Source organism: Vicugna pacos, chromosome 17 (genome assembly GCF_048564905.1).
Source record: "Vicugna pacos chromosome 17, VicPac4, whole genome shotgun sequence".
NCBI lineage: Eukaryota > Metazoa > Chordata > Mammalia > Artiodactyla > Camelidae > Vicugna > Vicugna pacos.
In genome coordinates, this window is record NC_133003.1 from 51,430,367 (window position 1) to 51,444,476 (window position 14,110).

Sequence of the window (14,110 nt, forward strand, 5' to 3'; positions counted from 1 at the left end):
ACCCACCCCACAGGGTGGCTTGGGGACAAAAAGGGAGGAGTGAGAAGTGTTTACCTTGGGTGGAGTCTTCGTGATACTCATTAAATGCAGCTGTAATGACTAGTCGTCGGGTAAAGAACTGGACCAGAGCAGCAGAGTCCTCAGATGGAGCGTGAAGAGAATGGGGCACACGGGAGTGTTCCCCAAACTCAGCGCTCTTTCACCTTTACCCGCTGAGGTCTTTATGATTCCCTGTACTCCACGGAATAGCAGTCAGGGCTCTGTTTAAAGTGGTATCACTTTCTAGGTGGCAAGTTGGTGTTTCTCAGAGCAGCCCTGAAACTTACAAATGCACGTGTCGGTCTGCGTGCATTTTTTCCCACTGAGGTGGCCAGTGCAGAGGAACTGACCTGATGTCTCTCTGAAAACAAGCTTTAAGGGTCTGTAGCAAGTTCTCTGAATATCTTTATTGCTGACTGATTGTCGGCTCCTTGAAAGTGGGTTTGGTTTTGGGGAATTAGACATCATTCAGTTCCCACCCTGGGGAATAAGATTCGGTGGAAAGTTTTGACATTTGGTCAAAAATAAAGAGTTCTGGAAGCAGTTCCCAAAGAGGAGTTCTGAACCGTTTTGCCCATTGGCTGTGTGGAGTCTGGTGATGATTTGGGTGTAAAAGTTCTAATGTGCCTCATGGTTCCTCATCCCAGTCGTCCCCTTCCTCCCCCAAAGGCATTGGATAAAGAAGGCAGCCTTTCATGGTGTCCTTCCTGAATTCTGCACTGACCGTGAGCAGAGCAGGTGCTTTGCTGTGGTGGCCCAGACGCTGCAGCTGCTCACGCCAGGTCAGATGGAAGGAGGGACTGTCCTCCTGCGACAGAGGAGCTGCTGTCCTGTTTATGCGCGTCACCCCGGAAAGGCTGATTCAGGAGGGGAGCCCGGCTCCCAACTCAGATTCTAAGACCTTTTTTCCTTTTATTTTCACTGTTACTGATTGTCAGAAGGTTTCCATGTGCTTTTTACAGAAAAACAGTGCAGTGAAGGCACTCATTACTTCATAGATTGTAAGGGTCTCGCTCACCTTCCTACCGATGCCCATGTCCTGGACCCACACTGAATTTGTTCAGCACTGATTAATTTGTAGGAAGAATTTTCACTGCTCTGTGAATAAAAAGTGCTACCACTTTACACTGTAACATGGACCCCAAACCACAAGGGAAAGAATTTAGTTGTCATGCATACAATTTTGAAAACCCAGGGCAATTTTTATTAATCTCACTAATTCTTAAACTGCAGTGAGCTGAAATATGCTTAAAGGAAATCCAAAACACTTTTTAAATTAACCACAGCTTGACGCACCCAGTAGCTGTTACAGGAGGTCACCCCTGATGTCCTGCCCGGTGTGCTGTGGTGCTCGGTGCTCAGCAGAGCCACTCCCTGGGGGCGGGCTTGTCTCGGGATCGGGGTGGTCGGTCACGTAGAAGCCCCGCTCTTCGATCACCCGGTGCAGCATGATGTACTTGGAAGCCTTCCTTGTCCTGGGGACCACAAACATCTCCGTGAACTGGTCCTTGTCCAGCGGCTCCTGGCCTTCTGCGGCCAGCACACAGTTGATGAACGTGAGGGCGTAGCTGTAGCAGTTGTGCTGGTCCTCTTCGTACCTTGCAGGACAGGGCGGGGGAGGACAGGCTCAGCCCCAGAGCTGCCCATGGCCTTCTGTGGTTGGAGTCGGGCGCACTCCACCAGCAGGGCCCTGCACGTACTGGCACCTTTGATGGCAGAGTGTCCGCAGTGCAGCTCTGAGGGACACCTGGCATCTTGGGCTGTTGCTACTTGCAACTTAAGTACAGATGGGCCTCACCCAGACCTTCACAGTGGTGACCTAGGCTACGTAAGTCCCCATTTGGGCAGGGGGAGCTTTATTTCACTGAAATTCTAGATTCTAAAAGTGGAATTCCATGTCTGAGTTTCATGATATCCCACGGTGTCTATATTTATTTCAAAGGAAGCATCAAAACAGGTCTGCAGGTACGCTCTTCATCATCTACAGCGATGAGCGAGCAAGGAATTGAGAGACTGATTTCAGAATTTCTAAAACTTAAAAGGGAAGCTATAGGTAGGTTGACATTTTGAACATCACTTAAAATTTTTTTGTTTTATGAAAATGGAATACTATGTGTCCTGCTGTACATTATTATTAAATGGTAATTATATAAGTAAAATAAGTAAGAGAGGTGCGTTCTGGTCCTTCCAGCTTTTAGAATGCTATGATTCTGTTGTGTAAATGTGAGCTGGCTCACCTCTGCGGAAAACCCCAAGTCATTCAACCCCTGCTTAAATCCTGTTACAGACGCTGCTATCTTGGTACAGGCTCAGCATGAAGCTAAATGCAGCTTAGAGTCCTCAGTGAGCCGGGATCCCGGCTAATGAGGGCCAGGGAGCAGATGGTCTTTGCGACCCCGTCCTACCTGTGAGGCAGCCAGGCCCCTGCGCAGGAGAAGTCTTCCAGGTACTTGTCCCACTGGTCCATCAGTCCAAACATGCCGGGCTGCAGGAGTGGGATGCTTACACTCTGCTCCCAGCCCGCTTCATCTCGCTGGACCCCGTGCACCGTGTAGTTATACACAGCTCCTGCCGCCAAAGCCAGAATCACGCAGAAGCGTAAGGGGACACGCACCCCGGTAACTTCACACAACAGAAACCCAGGTCGCACTTCCTGATGGCCAGATAGCACCCACCGGGGGAGGCCCTAGGACCTCCCTGTTCGGACCTCCCTCCGCCAGGGGGCTGCTGCCCCCTGCTCTCTGCACCACTAGGTCAAGGTCGCCCCAGGGGACAGAGGTCACAGCAGGCACTGGGACAATCATCGCCACGTGTGCTTGCTGAACTTCTCTGTTCACAGAGGGGTCTGTCTTGTGTCCTTAAGTCAGCAACAGATTTCTGCTGACAGAGATGGGCACAGATCCGACCGTTTGTTCCCCGAGTTCAAAACCAGCCCCAGGTTTCTGTTCACAGTGTCAGTTTCTCCTGCCTCAAGGGAGTAGGAAGGGCGCTCATCAGACTTTACCTGCGGGGCCTGGTCACAGCCGCTGCACCTCCTGCGGGTGCGTTGCCCGGGTCTTTCCCTGCAGGCTGTCCCCTCCACGCGATATCCAGCCAAAGGAACCGTTTTGTTTAAAGTCCTGCTTTTCTTACTTTTTAAAGCAAACCACTGCAGGCCCCACCACGTGCTCGGGACTGTGTCCCTCCCCGTCTATCCCTGGGCTCCCTGCCGGGCCCCGGAGACCCGGGACCTGTGCGGTGGGCTGCGAAGGATCAGGGAGTTGAGGTTCTGGGTCTAACACAAGGTGAGGTCTCGGACAACTCAGCCTCTCTGGGCATCTGCTTCTTCCTCTCTTAACACGTTGATCGCCCACCGCGGATCAGGTGCCCCTGAGGAAACTACTGTCACCCAGATTTGGGTGACGTGGCGATCAACATGTTAAAAACTAAAAAAAAAAAACTTTTTTAAACACAGGCGTGCGTGCTCTTGACTGAGGAGAATGAAGGCGCTTCCACGTGTTGCGCGTTGGCACGGGGCCTTGCTGCAGAGCCAGGCGTTTCCCTCTGGGAGGGCAGCACGGCCGGCCCGCCTCCTGGCGCAGCAGAACCCTGGGCACCAAGGCACCACTGGGTGTCGCCGCGATCGCTTCTCTAGAAACACCGCCCTCCTCTGAGCGGGTGCTGTGAGGCCTTTTTAGTGAAACTGCACTTACCGTTCATGTTGGTTATTCCAACGTGGAGATCAGACCTTCCGTCATATTCCCTGGAAGAAACAAGTGGGGGTTTTCCCCTCTCATTTGCATGTATTTGGCATGAAGCGTTGGCATTTAAAGGAGGAGAGCAATGGGCCTCCCCTCTTGGCTGGTGCCGGAGCTCGGCACCAGGGGCAGGCTCGTGGCAGCCCTGTCTCCAAGCTGGTTGAGCCAGGAGTCCATCTGAGGTAGAAAACACTGCCCTGCGACCCCTCGGGGTTTTCTTGGCCCCCCAGTTCTAAAGGTGGGTGTGCTGGAAGGCCAGCCCTGCTGGAGCGTGGAGTCTGCCTAACACCTGGCTCCATGGCCGAGGGGCCCAGCCGGCAAAGGCAGTCAGCTGTCAGAGAAGCTCCTCGTTCTCCCCTCCTTCCAGAGGAGGTGACAGCCTGCTCCTCAGACTCCTCAGACGGGGGTGAGAGGGTCCTGGGCGCATCTCCGTGGATTTCTACCTGAAATCGACACCGCCCGGTTTGGTCTTGCAGCCTTTGGTCTTGTGACTTGCACCTGCTTTTCCTGGACAGCCCTTATTTCCTGAAATTATTCTCTACCCGAGGCTGCGCGATAGATGTGTAATTCCACGTAATTTAACCTCCATGTGTGACCCCAGACCATCACTTCCTCGCCCTGAGACCCTCTCTGATCTGTTTCCTCACTGGTAAAATGGGAACGCCATGGCCTCCTGGCAAACTGGCTGGAAGAATATTAAGTGCCCGCTGAGAGCTGCCGCAGGGGGGTCAAGTGGATCAGAGGGATTTAGATGACGAAGCTCCTTTGTTAGACCACAGGTCTGGGTGTCGGATTACTCATTAAAGCAAGCAGTCCCACGCTTTAAGATGGCCAAGGACACCACCTTCTTCAGCGCAACCCCCAGTTTAGCTTGTTGCAGCCACCATGAGTTTTTTGAGACCCTGTGGGTTCAGAGGTGAGAATGAAACTGGGAAAATGTGTTTTCGGTGGCTGATCACAGCGCAGGGCCTTTGTGTGTACTGTCCCCAGGTCCCTCCCTGCATGCACAGCCTCACTCTTTGCTGCCTAAATCCTGCATATTCACTCCCTCCTTCCCCCCAGTTACTTCTCAGTTGTGTGACAGATACTGTCAGTGATAGTCCTGTCATTGGAATTGAAGGGCTAGTGACACAACCAGAAATGAGGTGAGATTTGCTTGCTTCCAGAGAAGACTGTTTTAGTTTTAGTCTAACAAGTTTTTAACAGATTGATAATGTGCTATGAAGGGGAAAAAAAATAGAGTGTTGCAGAAGCATATGATGGGGCAGGGCCAGTGTCACCCCATCTCGTGTGACATTTCTGTACAAATTTTTAAAAGGTGCCCCTTCTTCCTGCAGATGCAGCTCTGCCCAGGGTGAGTGGAGTGCAGGCCAAGTTTCAGTGCCCACCGCTGCCTTGGCCAGGTGCCTCTGTGCAGTCCACATCCTGCACAACCATATATGGCAGCCCTGAGGGATCCTAATCTAGTTAGACCAGAGCCGTGGTGATTCCTTTGAGTCACTGCTGGTTCTCTTTTATGAAGTGGATGCAGCTGTCTCAGGTGAGCTTTGGGAGTCAGTCCTGAGGGTGAAGAAGTTGGATGAGAGGGAAGGAAATAGTTTGGAGCTTGGCCTTAGAGGGTTTGGTGGGCAGGAGGCTCCTTGGGGTTCTACAGACCCTGACCTGTTTCAACACCACCACCTCCTTCCTGCTGATGCCAGGGAAGGCCAGGCCTGCCACTGTCACCACCACGTCATAGAATAAATGAATGCTGCTTGGGGGCCACTCTGAACACCTGTCCTGTGTCGTTTCTGGAGACCCAGGCTGAGGCTTGTTCACTGTGACATCCCTGGCGTTTCCCACTCAGAGCTGCTCAGTGAGGACCTGTTGAATGAACTGATGCTTGGGCAAATGTATCCTGAATTTTAACCACTATTAGAAAGTTTTTGAAATCCAACCAGTTACTGTCGTAGTTAGCATGAATGAGGGGCTCTTACAAAACCATTTAGGCTTCGTGATTCTGATTAAGGTGGAACCGAAGGTTCGGCCAGTTAAATTCTGAGCTGAGTGTGAAAACAATGGGATGAGAGGGAACGTGCTGGCTCAGCGTCGTGACTGGCGCCTGGGCCGGTTTTATATGCCTTATCGCTGACCCTCACAATTCTGCAAGGTCAGTGGGTCCTCATTTGACAGATGAGGAACCAGAGACTAAGAGAGGGTTCTGGAGCTGGTCTGAACCAGGGTAGAAATGGGGGGTTCTTGGTGTCAAAGCCTGCACTGTCCCCTTTGCATCTGTGGCCTCCCCGGGAAAGGGTCTGGGGTGCAGTCTGTTGTGCCCCTAAAGCTTTGACCAGTGCCTCTTACGCACGTTGGTTCATTTCACCCTCATAGGAATGGGAGGGAGATCGATTAAGGAAGTTAGCGGGCAGGGAAGTGAACAGTCAACTCCAATTTTCTTACCCCAAACCAGCACTTAAGGGCATGAGAGTTAGGAGGGTGTGTTTGAAGGAGGCAAGGAGGTCTGGGCACTAGATCATGCCATGTGCTCGACACACTTCCTAAAGCACACGCCCTCACTCAGTAGCATCCGTGTTTCTTAAACCCTGGCTTGTGCAGGGCTAGTTCCAATTCCATTTGTAAACTCAGGACTCTTAGGAAGACACAATCCTTTCTTCTGATTTCTCAATTGTTTCTTAAAGTCAGGTGGCACCTACAATTGAAACAGGCCAGCACCTCCTTCAATTAATGCACCTCCATGCAAAGTCATCTTAGTGGTCATTCCTCAGGCTCTGGGCATGGTATCTGTTTGTCACAGAAGTTACAGACTAACTCAAAGTAAAGGTATTATTTTGATAAGATGAGCTGCTGGGTCATTTTCCCAGTTAGCCTTTTAGCACAGAATCTATGGATAAAAAAATACCCAGCTTGTCAATTTCTCTCTCTTAAAATCGTGTAAGCAGATTCACTCCAGATTATGCACCTCATCTCTGCTTCTGAAACCAGCAGGCCTACATTTTAGGATTTAATACCCAGACACTGAAACAGTCATCCAGCAAATCTCACACTGCATGGCACATACTAGAAAAAGAACATTTGAGTGACTAAACCCCAGAGGGAATAGTTTGCATTATCCAACGCAACACTCAAAACACTGCACCTGAGAAACGTCCCTTGGGTTGGCCTGAGGAGGAATGAGCACTTTTCTCGATGCCCGTTGGTGAATGGATTAGCGATGCTCACAGGTGCTTCCTCCAGCTTCCTGGCCCCCACGTCCCGCTGGCAGAGAGGGCAGCATCGCGGCACGCTGAAGCTGTAGATGGACTTCTGACAGTGGTTGAACTTGATGATGGGCTGTCCGGCCTCTGTGCACTGCATGGCTTCCCCTCTCGGCACCCAGGAATGTTTCCTGGGACTTCCTTTTCCTCATCACACAGCTAGCAAGTGCCCTCCCCCTGGGGAACCCGATCAACAGTGATGTCATCCCGCCTGGCGGCTCCACAAGCCAAGCCGGCTAGGGTTAACCTGTAACCAGGCCTCCCCACAAACTGGTGTCTTAAAGAGCTAGTTCCATTTGTGCTGCCAACGTTTCTTTCCAGCCTTCATATATTTTGCAACGGTCAGTAGCCAGCTTCTACTCATCCTCTAAAGCCCTACTTTTCTGTGAAACATTCCTCAGCTTCCCCCAGCCTTCCTTTGCACTGGCAGTGCTGAATTCGTTTCTACCAGAGCTGTTACTAATTAATGAGTCATTGATTTGTCTGTGAGCTTCTTGGAGTTCGGGACCAACATTTACTATTGGATTTCTAGAATAGGTTATATCGTCTGGGTTTTGAATAAATAAATGGAATCTTCACTTTGAAGCTATTTTTCTTTTGATATTTTATATTGTAGAAGTAATCTCGCTCATAAAAAATTAACAGGACCGTGAGAAATAGGGGTAGTGGTTACCCTAGGTGGCGGGTACTGACTGAGAGAGGGCGTAAGTGGGCACTGGGGCCTGAGTCTGTGCTGATTCATGATCTAGGTGTTGATTATACGAGAGTATAATCAGTTTGTGAAAATTCATCAAGCTGTCCATTTTACTACATGCACTTTATTATTCTTCAATTTTAAAATAATTTTAAGCAGCTGCACAAAAATACATGGGAAGAAAAGGTAATGCCCCCTGTTTCTCCATAACATTTTTTCACCCACTGTATTACATTCCCAGGAGAAAAGGATAAAGTAACTGAGTATTTCCACATATTTTTCTCAAACCCCAGTGTTGTTATACTGTTTTCAAGTTCTTGTTTTTCTCTCTCATCTCGGAAGCTTTCCCGCAGTATCAGTACTATAGGTCAAGCTCAGCTTTTCAGATGCCCGCAGAGGAATCCAGAGTTTGGCTGCATCACTTTATTTAGCCAACCCTCTGTTGATGCCTGTCGTTCCAGAGAAGAGCAACTGGAGAGGGAAGACCCATGGAGAAGGTGTCGTGGCAGGTAAAAGTGCTTCAAAAAAGTGTTTCGTGATGTGATTTAAATTACAGTATGCCGAGAAGTAGAAAAGCGCATACTCGGTGTTACAATGTGAAAATGATCATCAGACTCACAGGACTGAAGAAGACCTTAGAAATCATTTCAGCTAACCTTCTCTTGTTACAGGGAAGGCAGAGGGGTTATTGCTAGACACCAGCTCAGGTGACAAGGATCTGAGATTGTTCATTATTAATATAAAGCAGCACTATTGTTTGACCCAAGTTGCTTTCAACTGAGAATATACATCAGCGTGACACAGATACCAAGAGGTATTTTTAATCCTATGAAAAGGATGGAAGGAACCATGCGTTAGTAAACACTTTCAATACACTGGCATTCTTTTAAAAAAATCATTTCTTGACCTTTTCAGTGAACAAAGCAGGATAAAAAAAAAGTACACACTCAACATGCACACACATAAAGATAAAATGCTATTTCCACTTCAGTTTTAGGACTATCATGTTTTTATTTAATTTCCTCTGTGTTACATTTGTATCTCTTTTCTTCCACACTGAAAATCTTGGTTCTCAAGGTAACAGGGGATGCTGTACCCCACTTAACACAATCTCAGAGTGACAACAGTAATACCATCATCTCCAATTACAATTAGTTTCTTTTTAAATTTTGCACATAGGCTCTCCATCTTCCTCTCATTTATTTAAATGTTTGTCCTAGATCTTCATTTCAGAGCATCTGCCATTACAAACAACAGTCTCCCCTTTTACCCTCACTAAGTTTTTACCCACAAATGTGTTTTTTTGTTTGTTTCTTGGAGGTTTGGGGGGGTAATTAGGTTTCTTTATTTTTGGAGGAGGTACTGGGGATTGAACCTAGGACCTTGTGCATGCTAAGCATGTGCCCTACCACTTGAGCTATAGCCTCCCTCCCCCTCCAAGTGTGTTTTAATGCTGTTAGTCCTTTCATCACTCCCAACTAATCATGATTGTCTGAAGTTCATCCTCTAGAAGATTCCTTAGGAAGGGCACATAGGAAGACTACTCCCTGAGCTCTTGTATGTTGATACTTTATCTCTGTTCTTCATACATGAAGGTCGATTTTTGCTGGATGTAAAATCCTTGGCTCACATTTTCTCTAATATATTATTCCATTTTCTTCTGGTATAAAGCACTGCTGTTAGATGTCTGAAGACAGACTGATTTTCTTTCTCCTGTAAGTCATGTATTCTTTTTTGCCAGTATACCCAAAGGGCTTTTCTTTTTGCTTGATTTTTTTAAACTATAGTTGATTTACAATTTGTGTTAGTTTCAGGTGTACAGCAAAATGATTCAGATATATATGTGTGTGTGTGTGTGTATTCTTTTTCAAATTCTTTTCCACCATAGGTTATTACAAGATTTTGAATATAGTTCCCTGTGCTATACAGTAAAGCCTTACTGTTTATCTGTTTTATATATAGTAGTTAGTATCTGCAAATCCCAAACTTTTTAATTTATGCCCCTCCTTCCCTCTGGTAACCATAAGTTTGTTTTCTATGTCTGTGAGACTATTTCTGTTTTGTAAATAAGGTCATTTATACTATTTTTTAGATTCCACATATAAGTGATATCATATATTTGTCTTTTGCTATCTGACTTCTCTCAGTATGATAATCTCTGGGTTCATCTGTGTTGCTGCAAATGGCATTATTCCTTTTTATGGCTGAGTAGTATTCCACTGTATAAATATACTACAGCTTCTTTATCTCATTGTCTTTTGGACATTTAGGTTGTTTCCGTGTCTTGGCTATTGTAAACAGTACTGTTATGAACATTGGGGTGCATGTATCTTTTCAAATTAGAGTTCCCTCCAGATGTATGCCCAAGAGTGGGATTGCTGGATCATATGGTAAGTCCACTTTTAGTCTTTTGAGGAATCTCCATACTGTTTCACATAATGGCTGCACCAAACTACATTGCCACCAACAATATAGGAGGGTTCCCTTTTCTCCACACCCTCTCCAGCACTTATCATTTGTGGACTTTTTAATGATGGCCATTCTGATTGGTGTGAGGTGATACCTCATTATAGTTTTGACTTGTATATTTCTCTAATAATTAGCAATATTGAGCCCTTCTGGGGTGTTAAGCTATTTTGATCTTGGGTGGTGGTTTTATGAGCGTATATATTCAGAGAGACTCAGAGGCATATGTGTATTTGTACACTTCACTGTAGTTTATGTCTGTTTTTTACAATTTAAAAAAAATGTTTGAAAAAGCAATGGAAAATCATTGAAAGGGTTAAAGGAGGCGAATGACATGATCCGACTTATGTATTAAAAATAGGTTTTGTGTGACCAGGGTAGAACAGGGCAGGAGCAGAAGCCAGAAGACCAGTTAAGGGGCCACTTCGTGGCTCAGGCAAGGAGTGACGGTTGCATAGAAAGGAACCATGACGGTGGAGACGAAGAGAGGTGTGTAAGCAGGGTCTGCAGGATACTGAGAACTAGAGCAAAGTGTCACGAATAATCTTGGGTTTTCACCACAGGAAAGGGAAGATAGCCGAGGAGAGAAAGATAGCCAGGAGAGAAAATGAGGTCTAAAACTTGGGGTGGGAGTACAGATTTTGAAAAACAGCACTGGGAGAGGCCAAGGCAGTCCTGTAGGAGCCGAGGTCTGGCGGGAACAGCGGAGGCAGGGTCTGAGAAAAGGCCCTCGGGCGTGCGAACGTGGGCGGGGAGGAGAGGCGAGAGCTTGGCCTCGGAGGGGTGAAGATTCTAGGGACGCCGGAAGTCGCTAAGGAATGCTGTCGGAGATGGGAGCAGACCCGTAGGAACTAACAGTTGGCTCCTGGGATGGAAGCGGCAGGACTAGGGCGCCACTCCAGGCCCCGCCCAGGGGGCTTGGAAACGCGGGACCAGGAGTGCGGAGGTTGAGGGGCCTCCCGCCCTCACCCCCGGGGCGGAACTAATTGTGACGGTGGCGAGGTTTCCCGCCGGCGCTGCAAAGGCGCCGCACCTGCGTGGCGGAGTGCGCCGGCGTGACGCGGCTGCGCGGGATGGGCGGGGCCTAGGCTGAGGCCGAGGCAGCGGCGGCGGCGGCGAGAGTGAGAGGCGGTGGCGCGACGACGGCGCTCCAACCCGACCGCCATGAGCACCAAGCAGGTCACTTGCAGGTTAGTGTGCGGCGGCGCGGGGGTCCTAGGGCACCTGGCCACTTCGGGCCCCTCCGCGGGTGCGCCCCGTTACCGCGCCAGGGACACGGAGGTTGGAGCGTGTTCGTGGAAAGTGGCTCAGCGGTCGGGGTCCGGCTTCTTCAGGCGGAGCCGGCGCTGCGTGGCCGAGGCCGGCGCGGGGGGCCGTGCCGCGCGTTTGAAGAGTGGCGTCTGTGGCTGGAAGGAGGGTTGTGCCGGCCGGGGCCGTGCAGGGTGCTGGGCCCGGGCGGGGCGGCGGGGCGGGGGCCCTGGGACTTAGGGTTTAGCAGGGAAAGGTGACTTGGGGTTGGGTAAAGGGGCACCAAGAGGTAGTGTATAAATGGAGCTGCCACGCAAGAGTGGTAACAAAGAGGCGGGGTCCCCAAAGCGGCCTTCTTTTCCTGAGAGTTTGGAGAACTCCGATGCAACCTAAACTTGCAGATAGTCAGCAAGTAAGACTGGTGTGGAAAATACTAACGGTAGGTCGCATTTACTGGAAGTTTGTTCATTGTTCGGCTTATTTCCAAGTCCTTTATATGCATTGTCACTAGCCTTCACGGTAACACTCCCGAGCAGACATTCCTGTTTTATGGTGCAGGAAACTCAGACGGAATGAGGTTAAGTGATACTCTCACCTTTCTAAGAGACCCATTTCCGAGGAGAAATACAATAATGGTTGGGTGGTTGTAGAAAATTCAAAACCGGGTGGTTATACTGCTCCTGTGAAATAGAAATAGCTTGGTTGTGTATTCTAATTCCTTGGTAGCGCGTGGCCTGACAATTTTGGAATCCTAGGCTTATTGAACTTGTAAAAAGTACAATTTTTATTTTAATAATTGGTTTCAGTTAAATCTGTGCGGGACTCATTGGTTAGGGGGAGGAAAAGCCCACAGTTGTATGATTTGATTATGTAATGAACAGTTTAAGTATTATCTCTGTTGTTACTTCTCATTAGTATGAATAATTGAGAAAGGACTATGTATAAAGTTCCTGTTAGTATTAGTCTATGTTAACTGTTAAACTAGTTTATCTAAGGCCCAGGTGGCTTATATTAAGCAGTTAGCAGAAATTTGCACTTAGTGTCTGTATAGAAGAGTTTGTTTACTAGGATATTTGTACTAGAAGGTCTTTCTTAAAGACCGTGTGTGTGTTTATTTTTATTTGCATGAAGGTCTTCCTGTTGGAGCAATATTCTTTTCTTTTTTTTTTTTTTTGGAGCAATATTCTTAGTCATTGTGGACTGTATAGCACATTCTGGCTGCTGCTTCTAAGATGTGTCCCCAGAACAGTGCACATTTATATAATGCTTTGTAATTGAATCTAAACTCTGTGTGGTATCTAATTTTTCAGATAAGAAAATCTTATGCTCAGACTTGAAACTTGCTTGTAAGTCATACCTAAGTGCAGGAACAAAAACTTAAATCAGGATCATCTTGGTTTTTTTCCTTCTACGCTGGGAGGTGGCCTGACCTGAAAGCTTTAATTCTGTGTTTCTCATACAGCTGTGTCCTGCAGGAACGGAGTTGGTGCACAGTAACTAGAGTGGGTTGGAATTATGAGAGGGGATTGGTTCTGTTTGAGTATTAACTGATGTTCTTCGGGGAGCTTACAGTGTGCTGGGTGCTCTTTGAGGTTCTTCACCTGCCGTGTGTCGGGTAATCCAGCAGCATGCACCCTTCCGCAGATCTTGAAACTAGGCCTCAGTGTTGAAGTGCCTTGCCCAAGGTTATTCAGCATCCAGGTTGACAGAGGTGTGGCATCTGAATTTGTGCTCTTGGAGACTGTATGGCCCCAAGTTTGGGAAATGCTAAATTAAAGCTTCTTTACTACAGGAGTTTTCAAAGCTTTTAATATGCTCATATGAAAGAAAAACTCTTCCAAAAACATATAGAAAGCAAAAGAGGTTACTTGCAAAGGGATGTCAGGGAGTTGGGCCTCACAAGGAAAACGAGAAAACAGAACACATGTTTAAGTGAAAAAAACCCACTGTTCTTACCAAGAACCAAGTGTGCTCGTGATGGAAAAGCTTTCCTCACTTAATTATCTTATTCACTGGAGTCTTATCCCTAGACATTGGTAGCTTACAGGAAATGTTCAAGGTGTGATTCATTTGGAGCACCAGACCTGAACAGGGTGGTCGGCTATTTTTGGTTTATGTCAAGGTACAAACTTTTTTGGTTTGTTTTCCTGACTGTGGTATGTGATATATGTGCTTAGTCTGAATAGCCACAGGACAGTGTTAGTCTAATACGAGTTATTTCTCTCAAAAAGATAGATGTGAAACGCTAGGATTTTCAGAGTTAATGACTGAGACATTTCCATATGTTTATTGCCTGGAATGCAAGAATGGCTGCTCCCCTGATTCCTTGATATGCCACTCTATCCAGAATCTCAATCTGGGGTTCATTTTTTTGCTGATTCTTTTTCCAGATCATCTCCCTATGTCTCCCATATCTGTTTTCAGAGCCCTGGTGCAAGCCTTTATTATAGCTTGGTAACCAGTTTCTTTGTCCTCCTCATGTGATAGAGGTCCCTTTGTTGTATAATCTCTAGTAGAAGACCCAGAATTGCTGAGAGCCAGGCCTAGAGCTTTGATTCATTGAAAATCACAAAATACAGGGGCTCTTGTGGCCAGTGAGGAGTAGGAAGAGCTTGAGCAGTTCTGGATTCTGATTGTGGTATCACCTGTGCTACAATCTCCTTATCTGTAAA

At 47.6% G+C, this 14,110-nt stretch overlaps 3 protein-coding genes across 4 annotated transcripts in view; 2 read left to right on the top strand and 1 right to left on the bottom strand.

Moving 5' to 3' along the window:
* Nucleotides 1-7,615, top strand: part of TSEN2 (tRNA splicing endonuclease subunit 2) — a 42,553-nt gene extending 34,938 nt beyond the window's left edge. The window contains exons 14-16 of the transcript XR_012060802.1: nucleotides 1,982-2,092; nucleotides 2,327-2,485; nucleotides 5,114-7,615. The gene's annotated coding sequence lies outside the window, so the exon portion shown is untranslated. The remainder of the gene's footprint in view (nucleotides 1-1,981; nucleotides 2,093-2,326; nucleotides 2,486-5,113) is intronic.
* On the bottom strand, nucleotides 1,200-7,139 carry MKRN2OS (MKRN2 opposite strand). Its single transcript, XM_006206875.4, has 4 exons — nucleotides 6,913-7,139; nucleotides 3,732-3,781; nucleotides 2,445-2,607; nucleotides 1,200-1,637 (listed from the first exon to the last, which is right to left on the bottom strand). The coding sequence occupies exons 1-4, from the start codon at nucleotides 7,128-7,130 to the stop codon at nucleotides 1,346-1,348; spliced, it is 723 nt and encodes a 240-aa protein (XP_006206937.2). The 5' UTR covers nucleotides 7,131-7,139; the 3' UTR covers nucleotides 1,200-1,345.
* The window catches only part of MKRN2 (makorin ring finger protein 2), a 31,111-nt gene continuing 22,287 nt past the window's right edge, over nucleotides 5,287-14,110 (top strand). Inside the window, exons 1-2 of one of the 2 annotated variants that reach the window (XM_072941882.1) lie at nucleotides 5,287-5,316; nucleotides 8,067-8,233. In XM_072941882.1, the coding sequence (XP_072797983.1) occupies nucleotides 5,293-5,316; nucleotides 8,067-8,233 (191 nt within the window). In that variant the 5' untranslated portion in view covers nucleotides 5,287-5,292. Of the gene's footprint in view, nucleotides 5,317-8,066; nucleotides 8,234-11,230; nucleotides 11,381-14,110 lie in introns of those variants that run through there. The other variant, XM_006206797.4, reaches the window with a different exon arrangement.

Bases quoted from the DNA above. Each gene is read 5' to 3' on its own strand.
- MKRN2OS (XM_006206875.4), bottom strand. From the start codon at position 7,130: ATGCAGTGCACAGAGGCCGGACAGCCCATCATCAAGTTCAACCACTGT. The intron at 3,782-6,912 runs GTGCAGTGTTTT...TGTTTCTTCCAG, and splicing joins ACCCAAGGGACGTTTCTCAG to GGAATATGACGGAAGGTCTG. The intron at 1,638-2,444 runs GTAGGACGGGGT...CTGTCCTGCAAG, and splicing joins GGGGCCTGGCTGCCTCACAG to GTACGAAGAGGACCAGCACA.